Below are 24624 nucleotides of genomic sequence, written 5' to 3'. Positions count from 1 at the left end.
GGGAAATTGAGAGTGCTAAAACCTGAAACACTGAGTAACTCTTGGAAATGAAGACTAGCAAACTGTCCAGGGAAGAAAAAAACATGTACCGGGTATACAAAAGAACAAAATCTTTATTTATCATTACTTAAGTATACATATTACATGTGTAGATGATAAACTATGCAATTAGTAATCAAACAAAATGTGGTCAAAATATTGGAGTAATGTCAAAACATTTTCTAGTGCACCCATTGAGAAAATTTCAAAAGAAACATTCTTTGTTCTATAACTTTAACATTACATTTTAACCAAACTAAATTCCCTAATTCCTCACATCATGGATCAAAAAAGTTTAAATTTATAGTTGATACAACATTACTGCACAACCGCAAACATCCATTAGACAGTTTACTGCGTCTAAACCCTGCAGTCTGCTTTAAATTGAGGCTCTCGCAAACCCCTTCATCTATCAGTGCACAGCGGGTTAATTGTTTACAAAACAAGAAGAGAACAACTTACAGTATTTCTACAAAAGGTTCAACTCCCTGCTTTTGAATGATTAACACAGAAAGAAGGTAAGTTCAAAATGCACTACAGAAACAGAGAAAAGCAACTAAGTATATATGAAGGCTAAATACAGCTGCCATTTTGGAGAGTTAAGAAAAAATTGTTACATAAACAAAGGCGATACGCTATACTAATATAAATCCTGCACTCGATCACTCTGCCTCTTAATAGCAAAGCTAAAAATACAAAAAAAACACTCGTCTTACTTTTGCACCAATATGGCAAAAGAGTGTCTTATTGTGCTGCTAGTGAGGCGTTAGGCCTCATTAAAAATACCCTCACCACATATAATAACTGCGTGTGGTGTCGACTGGGGAAGGTTTCCCCTCTGTGCTGCCATCTTTGTCCTTCTCACCATCAGCCTCCCAGAGATTAATGAGCGGAGGGTAGAGCTCATTAAGCGGGATGGACGAGGTCTTCAGCATGTATTTTTTCAGCGAGTGGTGGTAGTTTTTTCTCTTCCACCTGCGGGCCATGTAGATGGCCCCAGTGGCCAGGCTGAGAAAGGCTAATGCAGTCGACATGACGGCCAGTACGGCTACGCTTGGGTGCTGATCTGACAGGTCCAGGGAAAAAGTGGCGCCGCGGGTTGTGACATTGACGCAGGACTTGTGCGTCTGCAAGTGGACGTTGGACACTGTGAGGCATACTTCATATTCTGTAGCAGGTTGAAGATGCGTGAGATTGTATTCATGAACATCTACAGGAACACGAGCTGTGTATGTGATCTGCGGGTTGTCAATTTTCATGGTGGCAGAGGCCCATTTCAGGTTTGAGGACAGGACGTTCGAGTTGACTTTCCAGGAGACCAAGATGGAATGAGACTCTGTCTGCTTGACATAAATCTTCATCACCTGAGTGCTGTCAAGCAAGGTCCCATTGACACGAATTGTGGAGACCCAGGTGTCAGCACCTTCTGGGTTCTGTGCCACACATGTGTACCGCCCAGAGTCTTCCACCTGAACATGAGACAATCGCAGAGTCCCCTCACTGCTTAGGTGGTACCGTTCAGACACAGTGTCTGTTGTAATTTTGGCACCAAGCGGGGTCACCCAGTAGATTTCAGGCTCCGGTTCAGCCATTGCCCGACAGTCCAGGCTGATGCTCATTCCTAATTCAAGGTTCAAGTGGCTTGGAAATGTGTCGTGGGAAATGAGAGGAAGGCATTGCTCTGTGGACTCCAGCAGCCTGAACTCTCTGACTCGTTGGCCTCTGAGCTCTGTTGGGGCAGTGCAGAGCATGGCTAGAGGCTCCATAAACCGCACTGTGGATCTGTTGGAACTCATCCATTGAATCACACAGTTGCAGCGCAGTGGATTACTGTGAATACTGATCTCTCGCAGGTTGGGCAGGACCTCCACAGTGTGCTGGTAAAGAGCAGTCAGAGCATTATTGTTGAGCATCAGGCTCTCCAGAGAGGGCATGTCCCTAAATGCCAATCGGTGTATGTATGAAAGTTTTGGATTATTGGTGGCCTCCAGTTTAGTCAGTTCTGGTAGGTTGTCCAGAGCATAACGATCAATGGACACCAACTCCATCATGTTGTTGATGCCCAACTCCTTAAGGCTAAGCATGTTTCTGAAGTCTCCTTCCTGAATTTTCTTAACTGGATTTTTGTTTAAGTCCAGGAATTTCAAATTGGGAACTTTTTGTAGGGCTAATTGGGGGATTCGGACCAGTTTGTTATCATAAAAAGAAATGCTCTCGAGGTTGTCTAAACCAACAAATGCATTTGGTGGAACATCAGTAAGATCCATGCCAGCCAGAACCAGACTTCTCAACTTTCCCAGAGGTGTGAAGTTCATATCCAGTAGACCAATAACTGGGTTTTCCCCAATCATGAGGATCTCAAGGTTTGGAGTTTCCTCAAACCAGCGGCTGTCTATCACATGAAGCCTGTTTGAGTTGAGGTGGAGCCTCAGCAGACTGCGTAGACCTGAAAATGCATGAGGGGAGATAGAGCTAATCTGGTTGTGATTAATGTAGAGCTCCTGGAGGCTGGAGAGATTTCCCAGGCAGTGGTCTGGCAACTCCCTGATTTGGTTCTCCTCTAGATGCAGTGTAGTCAGATGATTCATGTTTGTGAGGCCAACAGCTTCAGCAATTGTAAAGTTGTTCTGGGACAGATCTAGCTCTGTTAAGTTTACCAGAACCTGCAGCTCTCCATTGGTGCGAGAGATTGCATTGCTTTGCAGCAGCAACACCTGAGTGTCTGCTGAGAGATTAGTAGGTATGTGTGTCAGTCTCAAATCATTGCAGTCAACAGTCATCGCCTCCTTGTATGTTGACTGGGGGGTAAACCAAGGTCGGATCTCACACACACACAAACGAGGACATTCTTTGCCATTTGCCAGTGGTAGAGAAGCAAGAAGAAATACCACAAAAAGTAAAATTGGAGGGGGGCAAAGCTGAGAGCCCATTGCCATATTTGCTAAGTAGCAAGGCTGCGTTTACAAGGGGAGTATAAAGGAACGCCTTGCAAACATCAGTGTACTTTGCTGATAAAAAATAAAAACAACAACCAAAAAACTGTAGTTCCAGAATGATGATTACTAAGCTGGACGTAGTCGATGAAGCTTGATCAGTCCCAACCTGAAAAAGAAAAGAGAAAAAATGATTGGCTGATTGCAAGAAAACACGTTATACAAAGTAAAAAAGCCAATACAAGAGATAGTTTAAATTAAACCATAATCTGTTGACTTAACATGCTCTAAATTCGCCTTAGGTGTGTGTGTGTTTGTCTCTGTGTTTCCCTGCGATGGACTGGCGACCTGTGTCAGGATTATTTTAGCTTTCTTGATGAGTTCACTTCTTTGGAGAGCCAGAACATGTTTTTGTCTTTTGTTTGATTTGATTGTATTTGTACCAGCTTAGTATCAGCTATCTGCTTCAGTGAGTATGTGTGTATGGGTGTGTGTGTGTGCGTGGATGTGTGGGTGTATGCGGGGTGCTTAAAACTTAGCGAGTGTAGGTAGAGACTTAATCAGCCACGACTAAGTATAAAAATATTTGTTTATATTAGTCAGTCTTTTTTTCTTGATCTATTTCTGGCATGAAAAAATATGAAGTGGGAATCTAAAGATATACACATATTTTGAAATTGTAAGGTATGTTCTCACTTAGTTGGATCAACTAAGATGTTACCAGAAGTACTTTTCTTATCACCTATAAAAATGTTTGTACTATCCTACAAAGCCTCATGAGAGCTTAATGGCTGCTGATGAGGGAATTTAGTCATTTCACTCAAGTTTGTTGGACAGCGAACAATCTTGTAAGTTTGATGGTAAGCTGGTAAGTCAGAGCCTAACGTGAGTTATCTTGAAAAAATACAAAAACAGAAGACATGTTGAATACTCCACATTAAGGGGTCAGTTGATGTTACAGCAAAAAGAAAAATCGAAAAATATACTGGTTAAGATTATATATTATCTAACAATGTCAAAACTGGTAGTGACATCACTTAAAAGGTTTGCAACTGTAAAAGCTGTCAAAATATTTCTTCATGTTGTTTACTAATTTGGGTTTTTATTTATAGAAAGAGAGTTTTAATCCTTCTCCTTTCTTCCTTTGCGAAAAAGCAAAATTCTAGATGATAATTGTAAAGAAAGCTGCCAAAGGACCACCTGCTTTTACAAACATCCCAATAAATACAGGAACGCTGTGTGAAAAAAAAAATGGATTTGAATACATAAGATACCATATATCGTTCTATTTGTGCTGTAAATATGACACAGATCTGTCCAGAAATCTACAGTAAACACACTGGCTGATTTTTGGAGTATCAAACAACTCTGGAATCTTTTGAAAATATATATTTCACTAAGCTAGATACTCTATGGGATTCAGTGGGGGAAGACTGAAAATGATTTAGTGACTGATGCATTTAAAAAGAAGGAAAAAGATGGAGCCCAGCTAAGCAATCTTTTTTCCTGTCAGAGAAGCAATGAGCTTTGGAAAGATCAACAAGATCCTTCCTGACATCTCCATTTATCTGAAAACAGGATAATGACAGTGATTAACAACATGACCATAAGTTTGATCTACAAAAACAAAAAGTTGGCGAGTTGGATCCAGTACACATACTAAGGCTGCTCACACAAAATACAAAATAAAGTCCAAATCACTGCAGGGGAGTCTGACAGGAAATCATGTCTTATCCACTGGGTCACGTCATTCAGGGTGTTGCTTCTATAACAGGGAACACCTGACATTCCACCATCATGACAAAGTTGTAACTCTTGGTGTGTCTTAAAGATCTTTAGTTCACTCAAATGCTCAGCATTTCACCCAACCGCTATTTCAGGAGAATGTGTACCACAGGATATCTTTGGGCCTACTAAACATTGGCCAAATACCAGCCATTCAACATCTTGTCCACTCTTTGATAGCTCATGTATTAAAGTATTTATAATCTAACCATTGTCTACTGTCAGCTGATGTGATCATGGCACTTTGCTAAAAGTAATCCAGCTGAGGTAACTCCCTTCCACCCAATGGTTCTAACTAGAGCTAGGCTGATGCATCAGCTGGCCAATAAGTTGGATGATGCTAGTGCATCTACAAGGTGCATACTGCAGCCATCCATTTGCATGCATTGCCTCTCTCTCTTAATTATTCACTACTAATGTGTTGATTTATTAATAAATATTTCTATTTGTTTCAAATTTAGAATTGTGTAACATTTGTTATCATCGGGTCATTTTCAGCATGTAAGCATAGGGAGAGAATATAAAATAAATGTCAGCTCCAAGAATCGGCCCAAAAGAATCCGCTAAATGTATTTGGGATAGGTTAGGCTGATGTGGAAAAATTGGTAAAAGCATCAGGAAAAGAAAAAAGAAAAGTGCTCATTCCTAAGTCAAAGGAAAATGAACAAGTAAAACATCCAGCACACATTTTTTGGATCCCATTTTAGCTGTGCTGCAGTTTCTCTGAGTAAGGCAGATGTCTGCTGTGAGGTGGTTGGACTCTGCAGAGACCCAGTCAGAAACAAACTGAGCTGATTCCCTCAAAAGGACTAAATTGCACCAGCTGGAACATTCAGCTTCTCCTCGTTTCTCTGCTTGCTTTGATTAAGAATCACTCCTGCCAACATGCCATCTACCTCTCTTTTAATCATGGATCATACAGTTTCCCAGGTGATCCAGTCTTATGCCATCCATCTTAATTATCCATAAATATAGTTTTCAATTGCTACTTTTTACTCAGTGATGACTTTGTACTGTCCTCTCTTTTTGCTTGTGTTGTGCTGCTCGAATATTAAATCTGAGGAGGCAGGAGGATTAATCTCTGCTTTCAAACGGAAGCAATAAAACTCAGACACCTGGCAGCAGGTTCTTTTGGCAGACTGCTATCACTGTAGGGGTCTGTATCCGCTCCCAAGGTTCCCTTACTGCGCCTATGTTTTGACCTTATTGACTGTACAAAGGTTTGCCAAGAGACATATGCTTGTTTTCACTAAGGGCCTGTTTGATAATCACTGCAGTGCACAAATTCTGCTTAGATGCCCCCCTGTGCACACTTAGATACCATGGACAGCTCCGCTAAGAGTGGCTCCCAGTCTCTCCATTTTCTATTGCTTACAATGTAAAAAAAATCTCTTACATCATTACAGCACTGGCAAACATGGACACAACAAACAAAAATATACTATATACACCATGTATCTACAAGCACAACAATCTGAGAACTTTGTAGTCTTTCACCTCATGGACATCATGTTGTCTTTAACATTGCATCGTTATCTGCACCGCTCAAGAAATGCACCATCTTCTCTGAGTAATTTTGGCATGCACCCATACACAGGATCCTGGAAGAGAATATAGAAAAATCCCCCAACAGCTACTGTCGGTATTATCCAACTGACTGTGTGAGCTGAGAGCTCAGCAGTGGGATTTATCTTCTTTTTTTTACCAAATCCCTGAAGTTTTACTCTGCACATACATAATCGTAAAATTTGCATAAATCTACTGTATCTCTTTCTACAAAGTGTCTAGCAAAAGTATTCATACATTTCTGTACTCTCTCTCCCTGCAATCCCAAACTTAATTCATGTCTTTGGGATTTTATAGACCAGAACAGCATGGTGCAACATTGTGAAATGGAAAAATAAAATAACAAAAATAATATACGGTTTGTTCGTGACAAAAAAAAAAAAAGAAAAAGTCCCATGCATTTGTATTCAGAGTCTAAAACGGTAGATTATTAAACCACCTATTCCTGCAGGTCCTTGCAGAGTGTCTTTACAACATTGAGAGCACCTTTGAACATCAATCTTGAAGTCTTGCCATAGATTCTGACACAGAATTTTGTATGGACTTTAAGTAGGTCATTCTTAGGAATCATTATGCTTTAAATACTTTGTAGCTCCAATTGCATGTTTGGGAATACATTCTGCTCCTGGGTGAACACCTGCTACAGGATCTTATAGGTTGTTGTTTATTTCACTACTGTCCTTTATTTAATTCCATGTATCCCCTTGCAACTCTGATCAGGCTTCTTGTCACAGGAAGAAAGGCATGTTATCGGCATGATGCTGCTATCATAATGTTGTACTTCGGAGATTATGTGCTCAGAGAAATAAGTAGTTTCAGTTTTCTGCAGAAGGTTTTTGCAAGAAGGGAAAAAAAAAGTCCAACTTCATCTGAGTGCCTTATTCACATGTCTTCTGTGCCACTTGATATGGCTACAAAATGCTACCAGGCTTTTTGACATTGTTCAGTACTCCATGACAAAGGTCAGAAATGTGGAGTGAATAACTAAAGTTTAGATTCTTTCACCTGAGCCATGGGCTGGTTCTAACAATAGCCACAATGGTAGAGTAGTTGTCTGGCAATCTAAAAGATTACCAAGTTACATGCTGATCTATGTATCGGGGTACAAAAGTATAAATGCTGTCAGTGCCAAAAGCTGAATGTGTTTATTGGAAAGTCCTTTAAATGGTTGGTAAGGCAAGAAAAACAATATATAAACTCAGTCTTGTAGCATTTGTTATTCCTACTTACGCCTTTGTATGCTTTATCAGATCAGTGTCTTTTTCTTTTAACTAATTGCCAAATTGAAATTTCTCATCTTTTTATTTATTTTAAAAATAAATACATTACAAGTTTATTACAACATTCATAAGGGTTAATGATAACAAACACCAGTTGTGAAGGAAACAAAAGCTTGCCAAAGCGTCCTAGGTCAACATTGAATGTTGAATAACTGGCACTGAGGGAATGCACATGCGATCTTGGCTGTGTATGTAATACAAAGGGTTTGTTACATATTTGCAACTATGGGCATCAAGGGGTTAAAAGGTCAAATCTAGGAATACAGTTTTATAATCTTCCTTTAATCTTCTACACAGCCTTCTCCCTAACTTATTTCCTGTGATCCTTGGTCTCCACATGGCTATTTGTTAACCAGTGTTCTCAAACACACAATTGAAGCCTTTACAGAATAGATAGGTTTATACTAAGATTGAAATACCCATAGACCCTGTTTACTTATTAAATGACGTTTGCTCTGAGGGGTAATTAATAGTACTTGATTTTATTTATGGGGATCAGAGTAAAGGTGGATGATGTCCAATCAATACTAAGATTTATTTCATTACTGTTTGTGAAAAAAAAACCTTATTTACCCACTTTCCGATAGAAAAAGCTTCAATGTTTGTTTTTGTAACATAAGAATATTTTACAAGGCACTTTACCGCTACTGTTTGCACTCGCTTCAAATAAACTTGCTGCCATATTATTACAGTGAGGTTCACGGCAGCAGTATACACTAATGAGGCCTGTCTGCTTCATAACATGGTACGTTTGATAAACACAGTTATCAGGCTGCTTCCAGAAAGCAGAGCGAAAAGAGGATCTGCTGACCTGCAGTCAAATCCAGAATCACTTCTATTCAGACTGATGGGGCTCAAAATCTATGATGTACAGTTTAGACAGAACACAGCAACAGTAAAACTACACTGAAAGCACGGTGGACCTCAGATAATATTTTTAATATCATCTCACAGGAGGTGCAGCTTTCAGCCATCTGTTTCTGGGGTTCGTTGTCACACTGGGTGCTAAATGAAAGTGAATCAGCAGCTCCCAGGCATGATGTCGTCATGGCAACACTATGCCACCAGCCTTAATGTTTGGTAACCAAAGAAGAAACTGACATGGTGAGCTCATATGGTGCCATCCTGCAAAAAGGTGACTGCAGCACTACTCATGTAAAACACAAGAAGACATATTTTCTATCAAGACCATGCATAAACCCAACCAGTGGATACTGCAGGATTGTTCAAAAATCTTCAAATTGTTAATGCTGTTATAGTAATTCAAAACAAAAAGACGTAAATGCATTCCCTGATTGATCTCCCTGCCCTCCCTGGGAAATATCCTGCTTCTGTTCCATTAGTATGCAGGCGTCTCACTTCACATCACAGACGGCTTTGCTGCAGCTGCTGATAGCGGAGGCATAAAGCCGAGGAGAAAGAGATGGACGCGTGTCCACTCTGTCAGGGAGAGAAGAAGGATGAAGAGCTCTGTTTCTGCCGGAAGGTCGCAGGAAGGAAAGTGATTAACTGAAGAAAGAACGACAAAGAAAGTCCTTTAGCTGTGTTTGTAGTGAAAGGGAACAAATTATCCTGCAAACTTGAACAAAGCCTCTCAAGATTCCATAGAGGTTTAAAAGTTGCAGGGCAGCAAACTGTTTCAGGATTTTCTATTTACTGCGAATCCATATGGCTGCCTTATTTCCCTGTGGAACCAAGATGGATCTAGACACAATTTTTCTTCTCAGGCTTTAATCTTTTTTCTCTTCACTTTTTGCCCACATCTTCTCCATCCACTTTAAAGGTCTTAATTCAGTCACATTGTCCCAATATGCTGTCAGTGGTGCAACCATGACATGTCAGTCTCTAGGGAAGCCAAGTAAAGTTAGCATACGACAATTCTGCCAATCTATCTATCTATCTATCTATCTATCTATCTATCTATCTATCTATCTATCTATCTATCTGTCTGTCTGTCTGTCTGTCCGTCCGTCCGTCCGTCCGTCCGTCCGTCCGTCCGTCCGTCCGTCCGTCCGTCCGTCCGTCCGTCCATCCATCCATCCATCCATCCATCTATCTATCTATCATCTGTCTGTCTGTCTGTCTGTCTGTCTGTCTGTCTGTCTGTCTGTCTGTCTGTCTGTCTGTCTGTCTGTCTAAATATCTATACATGAACACACATTGTGACAATAAGAGAGCCGGTATTAAAGGATCCACGTATTATGCAAGGTTTAATATGGAGGGAAAAAAGTTGATTACATCACAAGAGGCAAAAGAAATGAGTGGACATTGGTGAGGATGAACAAATGGCTGAACAGAATTTGACACTGGTTGACTAGACTTACATCTTAAGAAAAAATTCAAATAAATCACAGTGGCTTTAGAATATTTAATTTCAGAACTTTGAGTAGGGAATTTGACTTAAAATAACCAAGATGGATATAGCAAGAAAAGTGAGATAAATGTAAACAAACTTATAACATCTTTGATCAGTTGTTTTACTCTTTATGAATTGTCAACAGATACATGTGCATCAAGAAATTAGATTCGGAAAGGATGAACTTTATCATACCTAAATAATAATAATTGACAACAATAAAAAAGAACAACTGTGAAAATCTAGGCATAAAGTCATCTTGATGGATTGTTAAAGAAATGACCTTGCAGAGCACCAGCTCAAAGCTGATAATCCTTTTTGTGGGAAATAGCATGAATCCATGTTGCATTTTTTTATTTTACTGAGCGCTCAGTGCTTTAAACTACAACTACATTCAGTCGCACATATTCATACATTGAAACACAAATCAGTCAGCAACTGCTTTGCCCAGGAACACATCAACATGTGAAAGGGGAAACTAAAATCGTTCCCATAACCAAGAAAATAGGTTTGCCTTATCGCATTATTGATCATGATTAATCTACATTTCTTTGCCTTCAGTATGTCTTTTCATTTTATTATCCCCCACCCCTGCATGTGAGCTTTAGTATCTTTGCAGTTGAACAATCTGCAATAAGTATCGAACAAATAGATTATCAACGAGCAAAACTTACATAAGAGTCACGTCTAATATATCATCCCATGCAATCCAATATTTTGACCAAATAGACCTTTATCATTTTAATACTCTACAAACTGATGTCAGATGCAATTCCCATGGTGCCTTTTTTGTTAATAACAAGTTTATAAAAAACAATATAAACACTGGCAGTAAATTCTGCATAATAGGAGTTCACAAAATAAATTCTAGAAACATATTGGTAAAAAATATTGCAGTTCAGGTAAAGACATCATAGATGAAATAAGTAAAATATTGATCTGGCATCAGAAAAAAAATGTGTGCAAACTATATTGAAATTTTTTTTATTAAAAACAGGGTTTAAAAAAAGGTCGAACAAATTCTCATACTCTAATGCTGTGTGTGGTGTCATCAGAGGCAAATGTGCCTAGATTCTTGTTTTCCATTTTTATTTTTGATTAAATAATGATTTTCGACAAAGAGAAAGAAATCAGTTGTTTTCTAGGATTTATATGTGAGAAATTGTGAGTTTCATTAAGTTTACAGAAAATGTTGGCCAATAGCTGTAATTATGCCTCAACAAAGGGACTTCTGTCAAAATCTAGAAAAGTTTAATACTCATAGAAACACAAATTTTCCATAATCTAAAAAAAAAAAAGAACATTTTAGTCTGAATTAAGGGAGGTCAAGCTGTTACACCCTTGCCTCTCTTCTTCACTGCTGTGGGAACCTAGACAGGCGCACATGCTGCAGATTTCAGTCTATTGCGCACAATGGCTGCAATCCAAAACACACTCAGACAGACTGAGATGTTGTCTTTGTTTGGGAATTTTCTCACACTCCTCCTCACGGCCGCAGGAGATACGTCACAGAGCTGTGAACTCTCAGCCTGGGGGAAGGTGGTAAAACCTTGTGGACTATTGTGGGCCCGGGCCACAGGATGACATCTGCATCAGCTGTGTGCCCTTATTCACAAGGCAAAGGCAGGAAGCAAAGTTACACTCTTGTTAATCTAACCTTTATAAGGGACACAGCTACACTTGGATATGCAAAAAAAAGCAGACATCTTTAAAATCTCTTTCTAATATTTAAATTTGCGAAAACAAAGATGTTTGTAACAGGTGCATTTTTAGGGAATTAGTTAAACTCAAATTCCTTGGTAAATAAAAAAAAATTTATGCAAAACTATTCATATATAGTAGGAAAAAAATGTAATCCTGCATCTGCTTAAGTATATTTAGTCATTGTTTCATGCTGGCAGGGTAGGAAATTAAACAATTGTGTTAAAGTAACTGAATAAGTGGATGCAAAAGACAAATTAATTATTTTGTTCAATGCATACCAATGGACAGTATTTATAGATAGAGAGAGTGAGAGAATGCACTATATGCTTATTTTTGTGACGCTTTTGAAGAATAAATATTTATTTTATTGATCCCCTCTTTGCTTCAAAATCTGATATCTTCTGAGTTCTTCACTTTGAGGAAGACCAACCAGAAAGGTGCCCATGCACATGGAAGTCAGCTTCTTTCTGAAGCTCTTTGCAATGTTTAATACTGATCTGCGTGGAAATGCATCCATCCATTCTTACGCCAAATTTTACAGCGCACAGATCTGCTGCACGTTTCCCTTTGTTTCCCATCTCTGCATCATTGCACTTTAGCCTATCTAGACTACATGAATAAAACAGCGCACGTGTTTTAGTAGTATTTATGCGCCCCGTTTAATAAATAAAGCAGAAAAACATCCTTTGTTATACTTTTCATTTCAGAGCAATATCTTGTTTTAAGCGCGGTAGCACTTATTGTTTGGGCTCATACTTGCTGATCAGTTTATTACATTGTAGAAAACATGACATCATCAATTATGCATATAAGGAAAAGGCTCAGCATAAAGATTGAGCACACGCACAGAGAGAAGAGATGGCACTCACCTATGAAGCGCTGTATCCTGAGTAAATATGCTGCAGGCTACAGTCAGCCTCCTCAGCGCACAGAGGATGCGCAAAATATGCTGCCTCTGTGTCGGAGTCTAAATAGTAGTGATGGTTAAAAAAAAGAGGAAAAAGAAATGTAGAAGTGGATACAGCAGCATCCGTCCAACTCCAGCCGCGGTGCTGCAAACAAAGTGATGCTCCAGCAGCTTCCAGAGACGCGCAGCTGCTCCCCCTCCTGCACGCCCACCCTGTGCAGGTCAGCTGGACTCAAACACTCAACCTCACCATCTGTTGTTATACCGCTGCCATGGACACAGAGGTCCCACCCTGTGGTGCTGTAGTGCTGAAGGAGCCCATGACTTTCTGTGCGCTCTGACTCGAGCTGTTCGCTCAGTAGGTCAACATCACTGAATTGCGTTTGTCATCATTTTCTCTTATGCTTGAAAGAGGATCCTGGGGGATGATATCAAAAGACATCTGGCGCCATGAGGCTAGATATGATCTAAATTTAATGATCTGCTACTTAATGATTCATAATTATTATGGAACCAAATGGACTTGAAAGTGGATCTCATGCATCTCTTCTAAATACACACAGACAGATTTATTAGAACCTGGACTGCAAGGAATCTTCACCCATAGCCATTTCCTGCTTCAAATTAAACACTTTATTATATATATTTGCAAAGAAAATGAAGAATTTCTCTTGGATATAGAATTTCATATCTAAAACCATGCAGCACTTTGACCATGAGTTGTTTTGGGGGAAAAAGCATAACTAGAGCAATAAGGAACTTAGCTAATATAATGTGTCTGCTAAAATATGAAATAGACTCACAATTTATACAAATATTTATAAATTACACACTGATATCTGACAGACAAGACAGAACATGGAAAGAAGCCAGTGTATCTGAAGGAAGAGTAAAATTCTCAGCTTTATGCCACTCAAATCCATCGAACCATATTATCAGATTTCTTTTGCTTAACCTTTTTTTTCCACATAATTAGATGTTATCTAATTTTAAATCTAGAGAGGAAAAATAAAAGACACTATCTGAGAAGTTTGAATATACCACTCCAAAATCTCCATTTTGTTTTGTTTTGTTATTCAGAGTTGGTAGACTTTGCAATGTTTCTTTTTCCTGGTGGTTAATCCAGGTCAAGTTGAGTTTAAGGCCGGGAACTAGTGGCCTGATATTCAGCAAAACAGCCTTTACAACATGAAGAATATTTTTTTCAGCCTTTTTCATATTAAGAATTTTAGAGTCATTTTTGGTTGGCTTGGATTCAGCACTCTTAAATGTTTTCCTTATATGTGTGTAATGGCTCTCCCTGTGGTTTGCTTGAAGCAAAAATGTTTTTATACTGGCAGAATTCAGGAACTTTTTTCACATTTCTTTGTTTTCTTTAGATCCTTCCTCCTACCTCAGGTCATCATGAAATTTGTATTTAACATATTTCGGCAGGTCAGACCCAGCTGTGCATAGTGATATAGTCCCAGCCTAATGTAGTTTGGTACAGTTAACATACTGTCATAATGAAAGGGCTTCATTTTCTGATCAAAATTTGTGTTTTATGATATAAATATTTAAGTGTGACAGACAATTAAAAACATGAGAAATCTGGAGCTGAACAGAGATTTCTTTTCTCTGCATGTACTGTTGCTAATAAGTACATGTACAAATGTCTTAGTAAAAACTGCAGAGTGGACATGCAACAAAAACGATTTTAAAGTTGTGTCAGCATTTAAGGTGTGTGTGGAGTTTTGTGTGTTTGTGTGTTCCAGCTGGGAAAATCATAATTTCCCATCATTAACCTGCAGCTCTTGTGGTGTGGTTGCCATGGCAACTCCTCTCTCTTAGGGAGAGCCGATGCAGCACATCCGCACCGGTTTATTAGATTTCTGATCACACAGCTCCTTCCACATGGCCATCTGGGAAACACAAGCGGACGAAGAAAAGAGAGTCCGCTTTACCTTTCGCAAGTCTTTGCATGGTAGAGCTGCATAGAATCTGCTGACGGGACATTAAGCTTTGTTTTGTTTTGGCAGTTTTTTTTTTCGAGTCACACTTAGATGGAATGTAAAGTGCATAGAGAGAAGCTGAATGGTCGGGTGAAAATAAACTGCATGCTGAAAAGTAGATAAAGACACACAGAGACTCTATCCCCTCTGCAGCTGAACTGATGAACGCCTCCGCCTTTTAGCAGAAAGTCTTAGTCTGAGTTCATCCACAGTTTATTCTCTGCACATTCTCAACATGAAGGAGTTTAACTTACTAAGATAAAATAGATCCAGTAGATGATAATTACATCTTCCTGGTCAAAAAGCTTGATGCTGTCTTCAGATGCAAGTGGAACAGATGTCTGCAGGCAACCATTTAGCACATTTGCAACCTTGTTGTACATCACAATTACACCATTATAACCATCACCAGCCTGCTGGAAATACTGTTGACAAAGACCACATGCTGTTACACTCACTCAAAAACCCCACATGCACACCGGCATAGTGATCTGACACCATGTTTGGCACGGTTCATGCTATACAATCTGCAAGACTGATGGAATGTAGACAGGCGTTAGACACAGACAATCTCATCCACTCTGATAGGGATGAAAGCTGCCTGAGGAGCTCAGCCCTCAGCTGGCTCAGCACCTTTCAGCATCATCATAAATTTACCATAATACGCTTCACTGAGTTTATAGAGGGCGGTTCATATTTAATTGTTTACATGCAGTGTTTGTGGAAGGGATTTAGTGCAGTTTTTTATTTTTTTATTTTCTTTTGCAAGCAGGCTGAGAATAATACTCCTCAGCCTGTATGTTTAAGGCTACATGGTTTTTGCACAGCTTAAAGTGACAAACAATTATTTAAAAAGAAAGACAATAAAATTGCAAAGAAGAATCAGAAAGTCTGGCATGTGTTTATATTTAGATCAATCACCAAGCAGAAAGGTTCAGGCTTAAGCTGTAATGTTTAAAGCAAGGGTAGATTGTAAAACACTGCTTTGAACATCTCAGGTAGAATTTTTCAATCATTCTCCAAAATATAGGAAGATAGGAAAAATAAATGACATCTCCTAACCTATATAAACATGGCTAACACATAGACTTACAGAATGATCAAGGACTAAGGCCTCCGTACGTGGGTCATGCGTGCCAACCACTGATTCACCTGCATGCCTTCTTGCACCCTTCTCAGAGCACAACAGCCTTGCTCTGACCCTATAGGCCAACACTCCCCCAATAATAAGAGGCACAGCCAAGAGGCCCATGGTTACTTTGGAGGAGCAATAGCGAGCCAAAGCTAATCATTAAAAAAAAGCCAGACGGAGTCTTGTTTGAGGTTTACCAGAATCTGTGTGGGAAAGACCATTTTTTGCATGTAAACATGGGAAACAGCATGAAAACACATTCCCTGTTGTGAAAGGAGGAGGCAGTATGACACTTTTCTTCAGCAGAATAGAAAAGCTGATGGAAGTTGATGAAAATGGATAGCTCTAAATATGAGTTCATTCATAAAGAAAATTATACTGCAAAAGAACCAGAGCTGTAATAGAATGGGTTAGGTAACCAATGCCCAAGCATTAGCTGCCATCTTAGAAATCTTTTACTGCCCCCCATGGTTAAACACCCATAGGTTTAGCTCATCAGATTCATTAGATGAATTCATCAAAAAGTTTACTAAGGCTTTGATGAGACAACAGTTTGTTTTCTCTCTCTTCACTAGTTACCGATTAGCTTCATTCAGCTACCTTTCCAGAGCCTTTGGAGGTTTACTCAAGTTAGGTCCCAGATTGGATCCTTTTCCTGTCAGTTTCCTTGCTGAGGTTGAAGGAACTGTCCAAGGAGTTCAACACAGTATTGTGGCAATGCATAGATCTGGTTAAGGCTGGAAATAATTTCAGCAGCACTCAAGATCACGGTGGCCTTCATACTACTTTATGTAGGAAGTTTGGGACGACTAGAACATATCCTAGACATGGCCATCCAGCCAGACCGAGCAATCGAGGTAGAAGAACCTTGCTGAGAGAGGTAAAAAAGAACAAAAGGATCACTGGGTTTAAACTTCAGATATTCTGTAGTGAGATGGGAGAAAGTTCCACAAAGTTAACTGCAGCCCTCAGCTATTCAGAGTGGTACAATGGCCCAACGATGAGACCAAGATTGAACTTTGTGGTTTCATTTTAAGTGGTATATGTAGAGAAAACCAGGCACTGCTCATCACCTGCCCAATACAATCCTAACAGTAAAACATGGTCGGGGCAGCATCATGCTGGTGGTGTTTTTCATTTGCAGGGAAAGGAAGACTGGCCGCAATTAAAGGAAAAATGAATGCGGCCAAGAACAGAGATATCCTGAAAGAAAACCTCTTCCAGAGTGCTTAGGACCTCAGACAGGGTCAAAGGTTCACCTTGCAAAAAGACAATGACCCTAAGCACACAGCTAAAATAAAAAATGAGTGGCTTTGGAACAATTCTATGAATATTCTTGAAGGACTCAATTGGATCCTTGACCTAAACCCAACTGAGCATTTCTGGAGAGACCAGAAAATGCCTGTCCACCAACGCCCACCATCCAAGCTGACAGAACTAGAGAGGAACTGCAAGGAAAAGGGGCCAAGGAAAAACTTGTTGCATCATTCCCCAGAAGACTCATGGCCATACTAGCATAATAGGGTGTTTCTACTCAATATTGAGGGCATAGGACGTGAATACTTAAAGTTTTTCTTTTCTTAATACATTTAAACCAAATTGTACTTTTCTGTCAAGGTGTAGTGCTGATGGTACATTGAGAAATAAAATTATCTTTTTTGATTTTATCAAATGGGTGCATTGAAACAACGTTTGCTACCTTTAAAGGACACTGGATATGTTCTGTAACCACTGCTTCTGTATCAAAGGCATTTAAAGACAAAATCATTGTACAGTAGGCCTACAGTATATCTCTCTAAATGATCTGAAGCAAAGCTGTTTGAAGGGATTAAGCAGTAGATGAGGACTGGATTTGCTCATCTAACTTACATATGAGTAAAGAAAACACACATGAACTAATTTGGTAGAATGATTGTTAATCAGCTTGATTAGTTTTGTAAATGCTGTACCAGTGAATATCTCCCAGCTAAGTTCCCCACTTCCATTTATTCCCTCTTAACAACAACATTAATGTTTAATGGCTTGCGGCAGCTTTTTACATTTCCAATGTTTTACAAACTGTGGAACTAAATGCTGCTTGCAGATCAATAATATTTTTTCTTCTAGCTTTGCAGTTAAGAGAAAGCTCAGAAAACCTGTTTTTTTCAAAGGGAATTATTTTTTAATCATGTGCACATTAAAAGTATGGCCAGTTGAAATATACATTTAGTACCTAATACTAATTCTTAAATTAGAAACCTTAATAGCTGAGTTAAAAAAAAATTCTTCCATATTCTTTTCTCTTTTTTCTGCATGTGCAAATGAAGCAAAATAAAACGAAGGTTATAATTTAAAGTTTTGCATTTTCTTTTTCCGAAGGTAAAAGATATAAGGTTCATCTTCACAATTCTCTGAGGAATTGAACTGTGTCACCAGTACAACTAGACATGCATGATATCAAAGAATCTATGTTTTGTCTTTTAACAAGGAAAACCTTTGTCAAAATATTGATTAACAATATTTTCGTGATGTGCAATGGATATGATACATTTGTTTATGATTTTAGCCATTTAAAGTTGGAATGAATCAGGGGTAACCTATTTGTTTGTCACCAGAAATTAATCTTGTAAACTACACTTTAAAGAAAACTTTATAAAAGTATTTTCTTCATACGTTATTTTACATTTTTGTGTTGTTAACGTTGAAGTCCACATGTCCAAATATACCAAAAAAGGTTTTTTGTTTTTTTTTAATCAGTGTGCATCAGTAGGTTTGTGTTTTAAGTTCATTTATTAATGTGAAGCAAATATGCTAAAGGCTTTTAAGACATTGTAAATTAAAATGTACCTTCATCACACAATCACTCTGCCAGCAGATGAGCTTCAAAATATTGCGCAGACAGCCTGTGGGAGGAGCATGATTATGACCCATAAACTTTAGTTAGCCGTATAATATAGATTAAAGGACAAAACAGAACCATTGACGGTGAGCGGGTCAGTGACTCTGTAGTGCTGAGACAAGCTTCTTACTGTTGTTGCTTTTCTGCACTTGTCTCCTTGGAGATGAGGGTTACTGCAGCTCAATACAAAGATTTTTTTAAGCCATTAACACTGATGTATCTTTTCTGTTCAGACTGCTTGAAGGGCAGCAAGAAGTTTGTGGCTTTTAAGAGCATGGAAACTGAGCGATCTTGGCTCCATAGTTACCGTAAATGCTCTTTAATAGCCATTAAATACACATTTGGGTTGTGATTTAATGCCATTGTAATGTGTTTCAAGAAAGAACTGTTTTATTCCTAAAAGACAATCATGCAGCTTTCAAGCATCTTCATACATCCCTCTGTACGTCCCTGCTGTCAGAACACTAAGAACTTGTAAAAGTCAAACAACAAAACAATTTATCCCTAGCTCCTTAGAATTTATTCATTTTTTCATTAAATCAGACAAATGCTTGGTGGACACAACGGGTGGGATTGAACGTCTGTCTGTTCCAGTGGGAGGAATCATGGAGGATAAACACAGAGAGAATGAAGAGTGATGGAATTTCATTTTCCTCTTTGCTACCACACCCAGTTGAGAACCAGTTTTGCTCAAGGCTGGTGGGCTGCTTTACCAGGCTGGTTGCTCAAGACCTAAACTATTTTTCCCTATTTGCATTTTGGATTTCTGTATAATTTTTAGCCTCATTTACAAGCACTTATTGTTGTTTCATGTTGGTTTGTCCTTCCATTTATTTGGAATTTGCGATGTTTGTTTGAGGGAATAAAAGGGGGCTTTTATAATTAATCATTTTCATAACACTTGGAGAATGCATTATTAATTACATATGTCAGATTGGGTGCCCCACATAAATGTTGCACACTACAACAGAGGCTTTCCAAGAGAGAATAAATCCTGCATAGTGTTTCATCTCTAGTGGAGAATGGGATCATTTAGCTAAATTTCCTGACAGGTTAGAGTTAATAGATGAAGAGTGAAAGAGTGCAAGTGCAAAGGATGGCTATTAGCACTTCTAAATCAAAATTATTCCAAAGGAGGAAGAAGATGAAGGTGTCAAGGACAAGGAAGCTTAGGAATGTACATGAAAGTACTGCACAAAGTCTGTTATCCTTACATACTCAGTTTTTTTGTGGGAAAAAAAACAACTAACAAAGAAACATCTAGATGTCCTCCAAGACAACTTCAATGTTCTTTTAGTAATCAATTAGCAAGTCTTATCATTTAAAGCCAATAACTCAGCATCATGTTTGGGGCTTATTGTAGACTATTGGGAAGACATTTGGCATTGTCATGAAAGAAAAGGCTTCATTAGGTTAGATCAATACAGACACATCTTCAAAGACACACAGTCCAGCAGCATTTCAACCCTTTCAAGCCTCATTGTGTGTGAGTAATCAGATGATTTGAAAATAAACAAAAAGCCTTACCCTGCCTCTGTAGCCTAGACGTATAACACAGATTCTGTCCAGTCTTTACAAGAATGGCTCTCCATGAAAATTACTCCAAACACAGGTCAGGCTGCTGTCACGCAGTTTCCTAGTCTATCTTTTCACGTGGGCCAGTTTATTATAAAGAAGACATTACTTGGGTCTGTATAATAGAACATTATTAGTAATTATGAATACTAGTAATATTTTCAGGTTGCTGTCTGATGTATCTGATGCTGTCAACAATACTGTCAACGGTGCAAGGAGTGTTGGGCTAGTAGATATCACCAGGCTTGTTTAGTTATTATTAAATTTGGTGAGCCTAAGATGGAGTCAGTTCTTCTGCTGAGGCATAGCATGAAAAGGCTAATTCACTCATATCAGCACACTGAAAAAATAATAAATAAACAATGCTTTTGAAATTTACTTAATCATATTTAGTTACTTTAACTCAATTATTTTATGTCCTATCCTGCTAACATGAAACAATTGTGTTAGATTAAATAAATATGACTAAGTAAACGCCAAAAATGTTTGCATTACTTTTTTCTGTGTAATGGCCTTCTGTGATCTTCCACCTCCTCTCTGCCCTGTTAGCCCCTTCCATCCTCCCTACCTCCCAGTGCCATTGTTCTTGCCCCTCATCATATCCAGAGAAACATGAATTTGAAATATTAATGAGCTTCTCTGACAAGAAGTGACACACACAGTGGGACTATGTGGGACTGTGTGACAATGTGTGACCTTAGCCCTCCAGAATCACATAAAGATTATCTTTTCCTATCCTGACTTCTTTAGCGGGGTATAAAATTAATGATATTAGCATATATTGTATCTGAACATTTTTTTTTTCCAGATCAAATTTTTCTTATTTGAACTACAGCAGAGGTAATGAAAAAAATTATCATTTAGGATCATGAAGCATAGGTTGTATTTAGCGAGGCTATGGGTCTTATGCAGGAAATAAATCAAATCTAATTTATTTATTCATGCAGCAACAATTCACAACATTTCAAGGCAATTAACCGAATATTTGCAATTAAAAGCCTACATTAAAGCAGTTCTAAAGAACTTGGTCGGTTTCGGCTCCCCCAGTGAACAAAAGCTGTATTATTTTGCTTGAAAAAAGACAGCATTTCTCATGAAGACCAGGTAAAATCCTGATCTCCCGGTTGCCAGCTGTTGGACTGAACTACATTTCTGTTTCCAGCGGCTGTGTGAGAAAGGGATATCGATGAGGTAATTACCATGTTGAAGAAAATAAAATTTTATCTTTGGTTTTGTACTGTACTCCTTAAGCTGTAACACTGTTAAGGATTTCATATGCTTACTTTTAAATAGTTATTTAACTTTTTTTTAGGTATTCCCCAAAAAATCTACATTTAAAAACATAAGCTGTTGAATCTGTGACAAAGATGTAATTGGCACACTATGACAGCCTACACACACAAGACTTGTTTGTGTGATTTAGGGAGACATTGCATAGAATTACATTCATTTTATATGGCCTGACCCAGACTCTTACCCTAACCACTACAAACACATCTAACTCTAACCTAAACTGAAATAACACCTTAGTCCTTAACCTAAGCCCAAATCAAAGAAGGGAACATAAGGGAATCCTATGGAAACCAATTGAATGTCCCCTCAATGTAGAATATTGAACAAAATACGGCATCCACAATGTAGGTAAAACAAGACCCCACACAAACTTTTCTCACTATCTTTGCAAGGCCTTTTCATTTACTCCTATTAATTTCTACAGCCAAACCATGAATCTTACCCAAAACCTAATTATTAAGTGTTAATCTCTAACTCCAACCTAAACCCAATTCACACCATAGTCCCTGACCCAAAATTCCCTTTGTGGGGTCCAGGCATTCAGTACAATTCTTCAAGGTCATTGGGTAAATTTGTGGGTGGCATGTACTTCATCCATAACAACTCCAACAATGTTTTCCTCATTCACCTTGGTTAAAAGCATGTCTCTCCATTTAGAGTTGAGCAGTCATGACACCAGGTTCCCACATATGCACCAGCTTGTAATGGAAGTTGAGGACTCTTATGTCATTTTATGTCCATCAGAGTGACTAAATGAGATATGTTATAACAATAGGATCCCTCTTCAGCCTCTTGATTTATAACACAACTGGTGGAGTGAACCGATAAATAAAAACCCTTGTCAAATCAGATAAAGAGGAACCCACAAACATCTTTGCCATCAACATAGGCACAAATCCCGTCCTTTTGCTCGTTATTTAAAAAATAAATTGTCATGATCTTGGGGCTGATGTCTGGTCTGATTCCTCATTTCACATAACTGTTTAGCCACACAGTTCTCCTTACCAGCTCATTTTATCCACCTGCTTCAGTCTCTCTTTAACCAGCCTTCAGACCAGTCATCATTGCCAGATTATTTTGAGTTTATGGTGAGCATTCTCTAGTGTACCTCTATTTCTGATAGCCTAATCCTAAACTGGGAGCTCTTATCTCCTGGCTCTGACTACCGAGCACGCATTTGACATCGACTTTGGCTTCACCCTCTGGATGTCCTGCCTTCCTTTGTCTGCTCGGTTCTGATCTCCTGGCTTCCCTCCAACCACTGATACATCAGTGTCTGGGACTCTCAGTGTGAAAACTACTGCCTCACGTTGACTGGCTGGAACCAACCTCATTCTCTGGGCCCGGACTAAAATATAACACCAGGTTAGTGACTCAGAAGTTTGTTATCATCATCTTCCAGAAAGACGTGGTCACAAACTTGTTGTCTCCTCCTGTAGAGGTTCATATCTGATGCTGCTCCCTTCGGTTCAGTTCCCAATAATTGTTTTGAGAAATGTAACTGATTGTCCACTTGGAATAATGGATCCTACGGTTCCTGAGCCTGATAGTTGGAGGAGTCAGATTGTTTTTACAATTTTTCAAACTGAAAGCCTTAAAAAGCTTTTCTGTGACTTTGCTTACCTCTATACTAATGTTCTTACTGTTATAATATATCTATTTTCCTATTTAATTATGATATCCATTGTATAATTTTCTGCAATGAATGTAACATTAAATTCGTAGGGAAGCAGCTGTTCCAACGGTTGCAGTTCCGAATTCTCCTGAGCGGTGCCCGACTTTACATGAAAGAATAAAGTGAATGTAATTGGTCGATTATCAAGGGGGCACGATTGTTGTGGTGGAAGGTTCGCAAGCAAGTTTGGTTGTGGTCGATGTCTCGGAAGCATCTTGCTTACCAGTTAGCAACTTAGTGCTAGTAGGTTCACAATGGGAAATTACATTGGGACAAAGTAGCACTTAGCAACGACTCTGCCAAAGAACGCTGTGGACAGCAGAAACATGCAAGAGGAGGAGAGTTTTGTGTCGGAGGTAATGGATGAGTCTCTTCCGTCATACATTTTTTATTTAGAGGACGAAAGCAGGAAGGAAGTTGTTGTGGAAGAGGACGCCAGGGCGGCAGAAGCTTTGTTTGGTGTAAAAGGCGTATGTTAGCTGCGATATATGAATCAAGGTGCTATGACTGAAAAAATTTGATAGACAGATGACCGTTGATATATGATTGGCAGAATTAGAGTGTACAAGCTGACGTATAACTAACTGGCCTGCATACAATAACGAAAAAAAAAAAAAGATTTTAAGACAGGTTTTTTTTTATAGACATTTTCTAAATTTTGGGATGATGTGGTCTGAAGAGTACATTTATATACATGTTTATGCCAGAATTATTTAAAATTTAAATATGACTTTCCTAAGACTTTAAAGTGAAAAAAGTGTATATAATTTTTTTATATGAATTCACTTTGTCTAACAACGTTTGCTCATAAACTCAGTGAACCTCTGTATGCAAAGCACAGAAAACAACATTAAAAGGTTGCATATGATGGAGAGCATTTCTTCAATTCCATCAGATATTACCTAAGACATTGTGTGGTAGAGTCAGAGGTACCATTGTTTTATTAAGTACTATCACCTCAGGCTAGCAATGGAGACACATTTCTGTCATTTGAACCAAAGCCAAAGGAGCTGCTCTCATGCCAGATGTAGTCAAATCTGTCTGTCAACCAATGGAAATGAGGCAGTACGTTCAGTCATTCCCCTAGTTCGCTGGTAGAGAATATGGTTTCATTTGGAATTTAAATGGGTCAAACTGTGGTGATTTATTCATGCTCTGGGTCTCTACTGCCACTCCACTTCATGATTTTTACAGTAAGGATTACAGCAATATAATGTGAACCATACAGTAATTTACTGAAATGTAATATCTGATATATGTGATAGTAATCTAAAAGTGAATTTACAACATTAACAGTGAAAGTAATGCAAATGAATACACCCATCCATCTTCTCCCACCTCATCCATCAGGGCAGGACTCGTGCCCATCTCCAGCAGACCATGGGTAAAATGTAGTGTACACCCTGAGCAGGTCACCAGTCAATTGCGGGGTAACACAAAACCATGCACACACTCACAACCACACTTGTCTCACCATCTTTGCGGGGCCTTTCCATTTACTTCCATTAAT

General features: G+C 38.8%; 1 protein-coding gene across 1 annotated transcript; it reads right to left on the bottom strand.

The window, feature by feature from the left end:
- Positions 1–95: 95 nt before the first annotated feature.
- Positions 96–12902, bottom strand: LOC119785396 (leucine-rich repeat neuronal protein 1-like). The gene is made up of 2 exons (XM_038288031.1): positions 12533–12902; positions 96–3141 (listed from the first exon to the last, which is right to left on the bottom strand). The coding sequence occupies exon 2, from the start codon at positions 2973–2975 to the stop codon at positions 828–830; it is 2148 nt and encodes a 715-aa protein (XP_038143959.1). The 5' UTR covers positions 2976–3141; positions 12533–12902; the 3' UTR covers positions 96–827.
- Positions 12903–24624: the final 11722 nt, after the last annotated feature.

This window comes from Cyprinodon tularosa, unplaced genomic scaffold (assembly GCF_016077235.1).
Source record: "Cyprinodon tularosa strain WSP-4 unplaced genomic scaffold, ASM1607723v1 ctg248, whole genome shotgun sequence".
In the NCBI taxonomy this organism is placed as follows: domain Eukaryota; kingdom Metazoa; phylum Chordata; class Actinopteri; order Cyprinodontiformes; family Cyprinodontidae; genus Cyprinodon; species Cyprinodon tularosa.
Note: the sequence above shows the minus strand (reverse complement) of the source record. Positions and strands in the feature narration are given on the sequence as shown.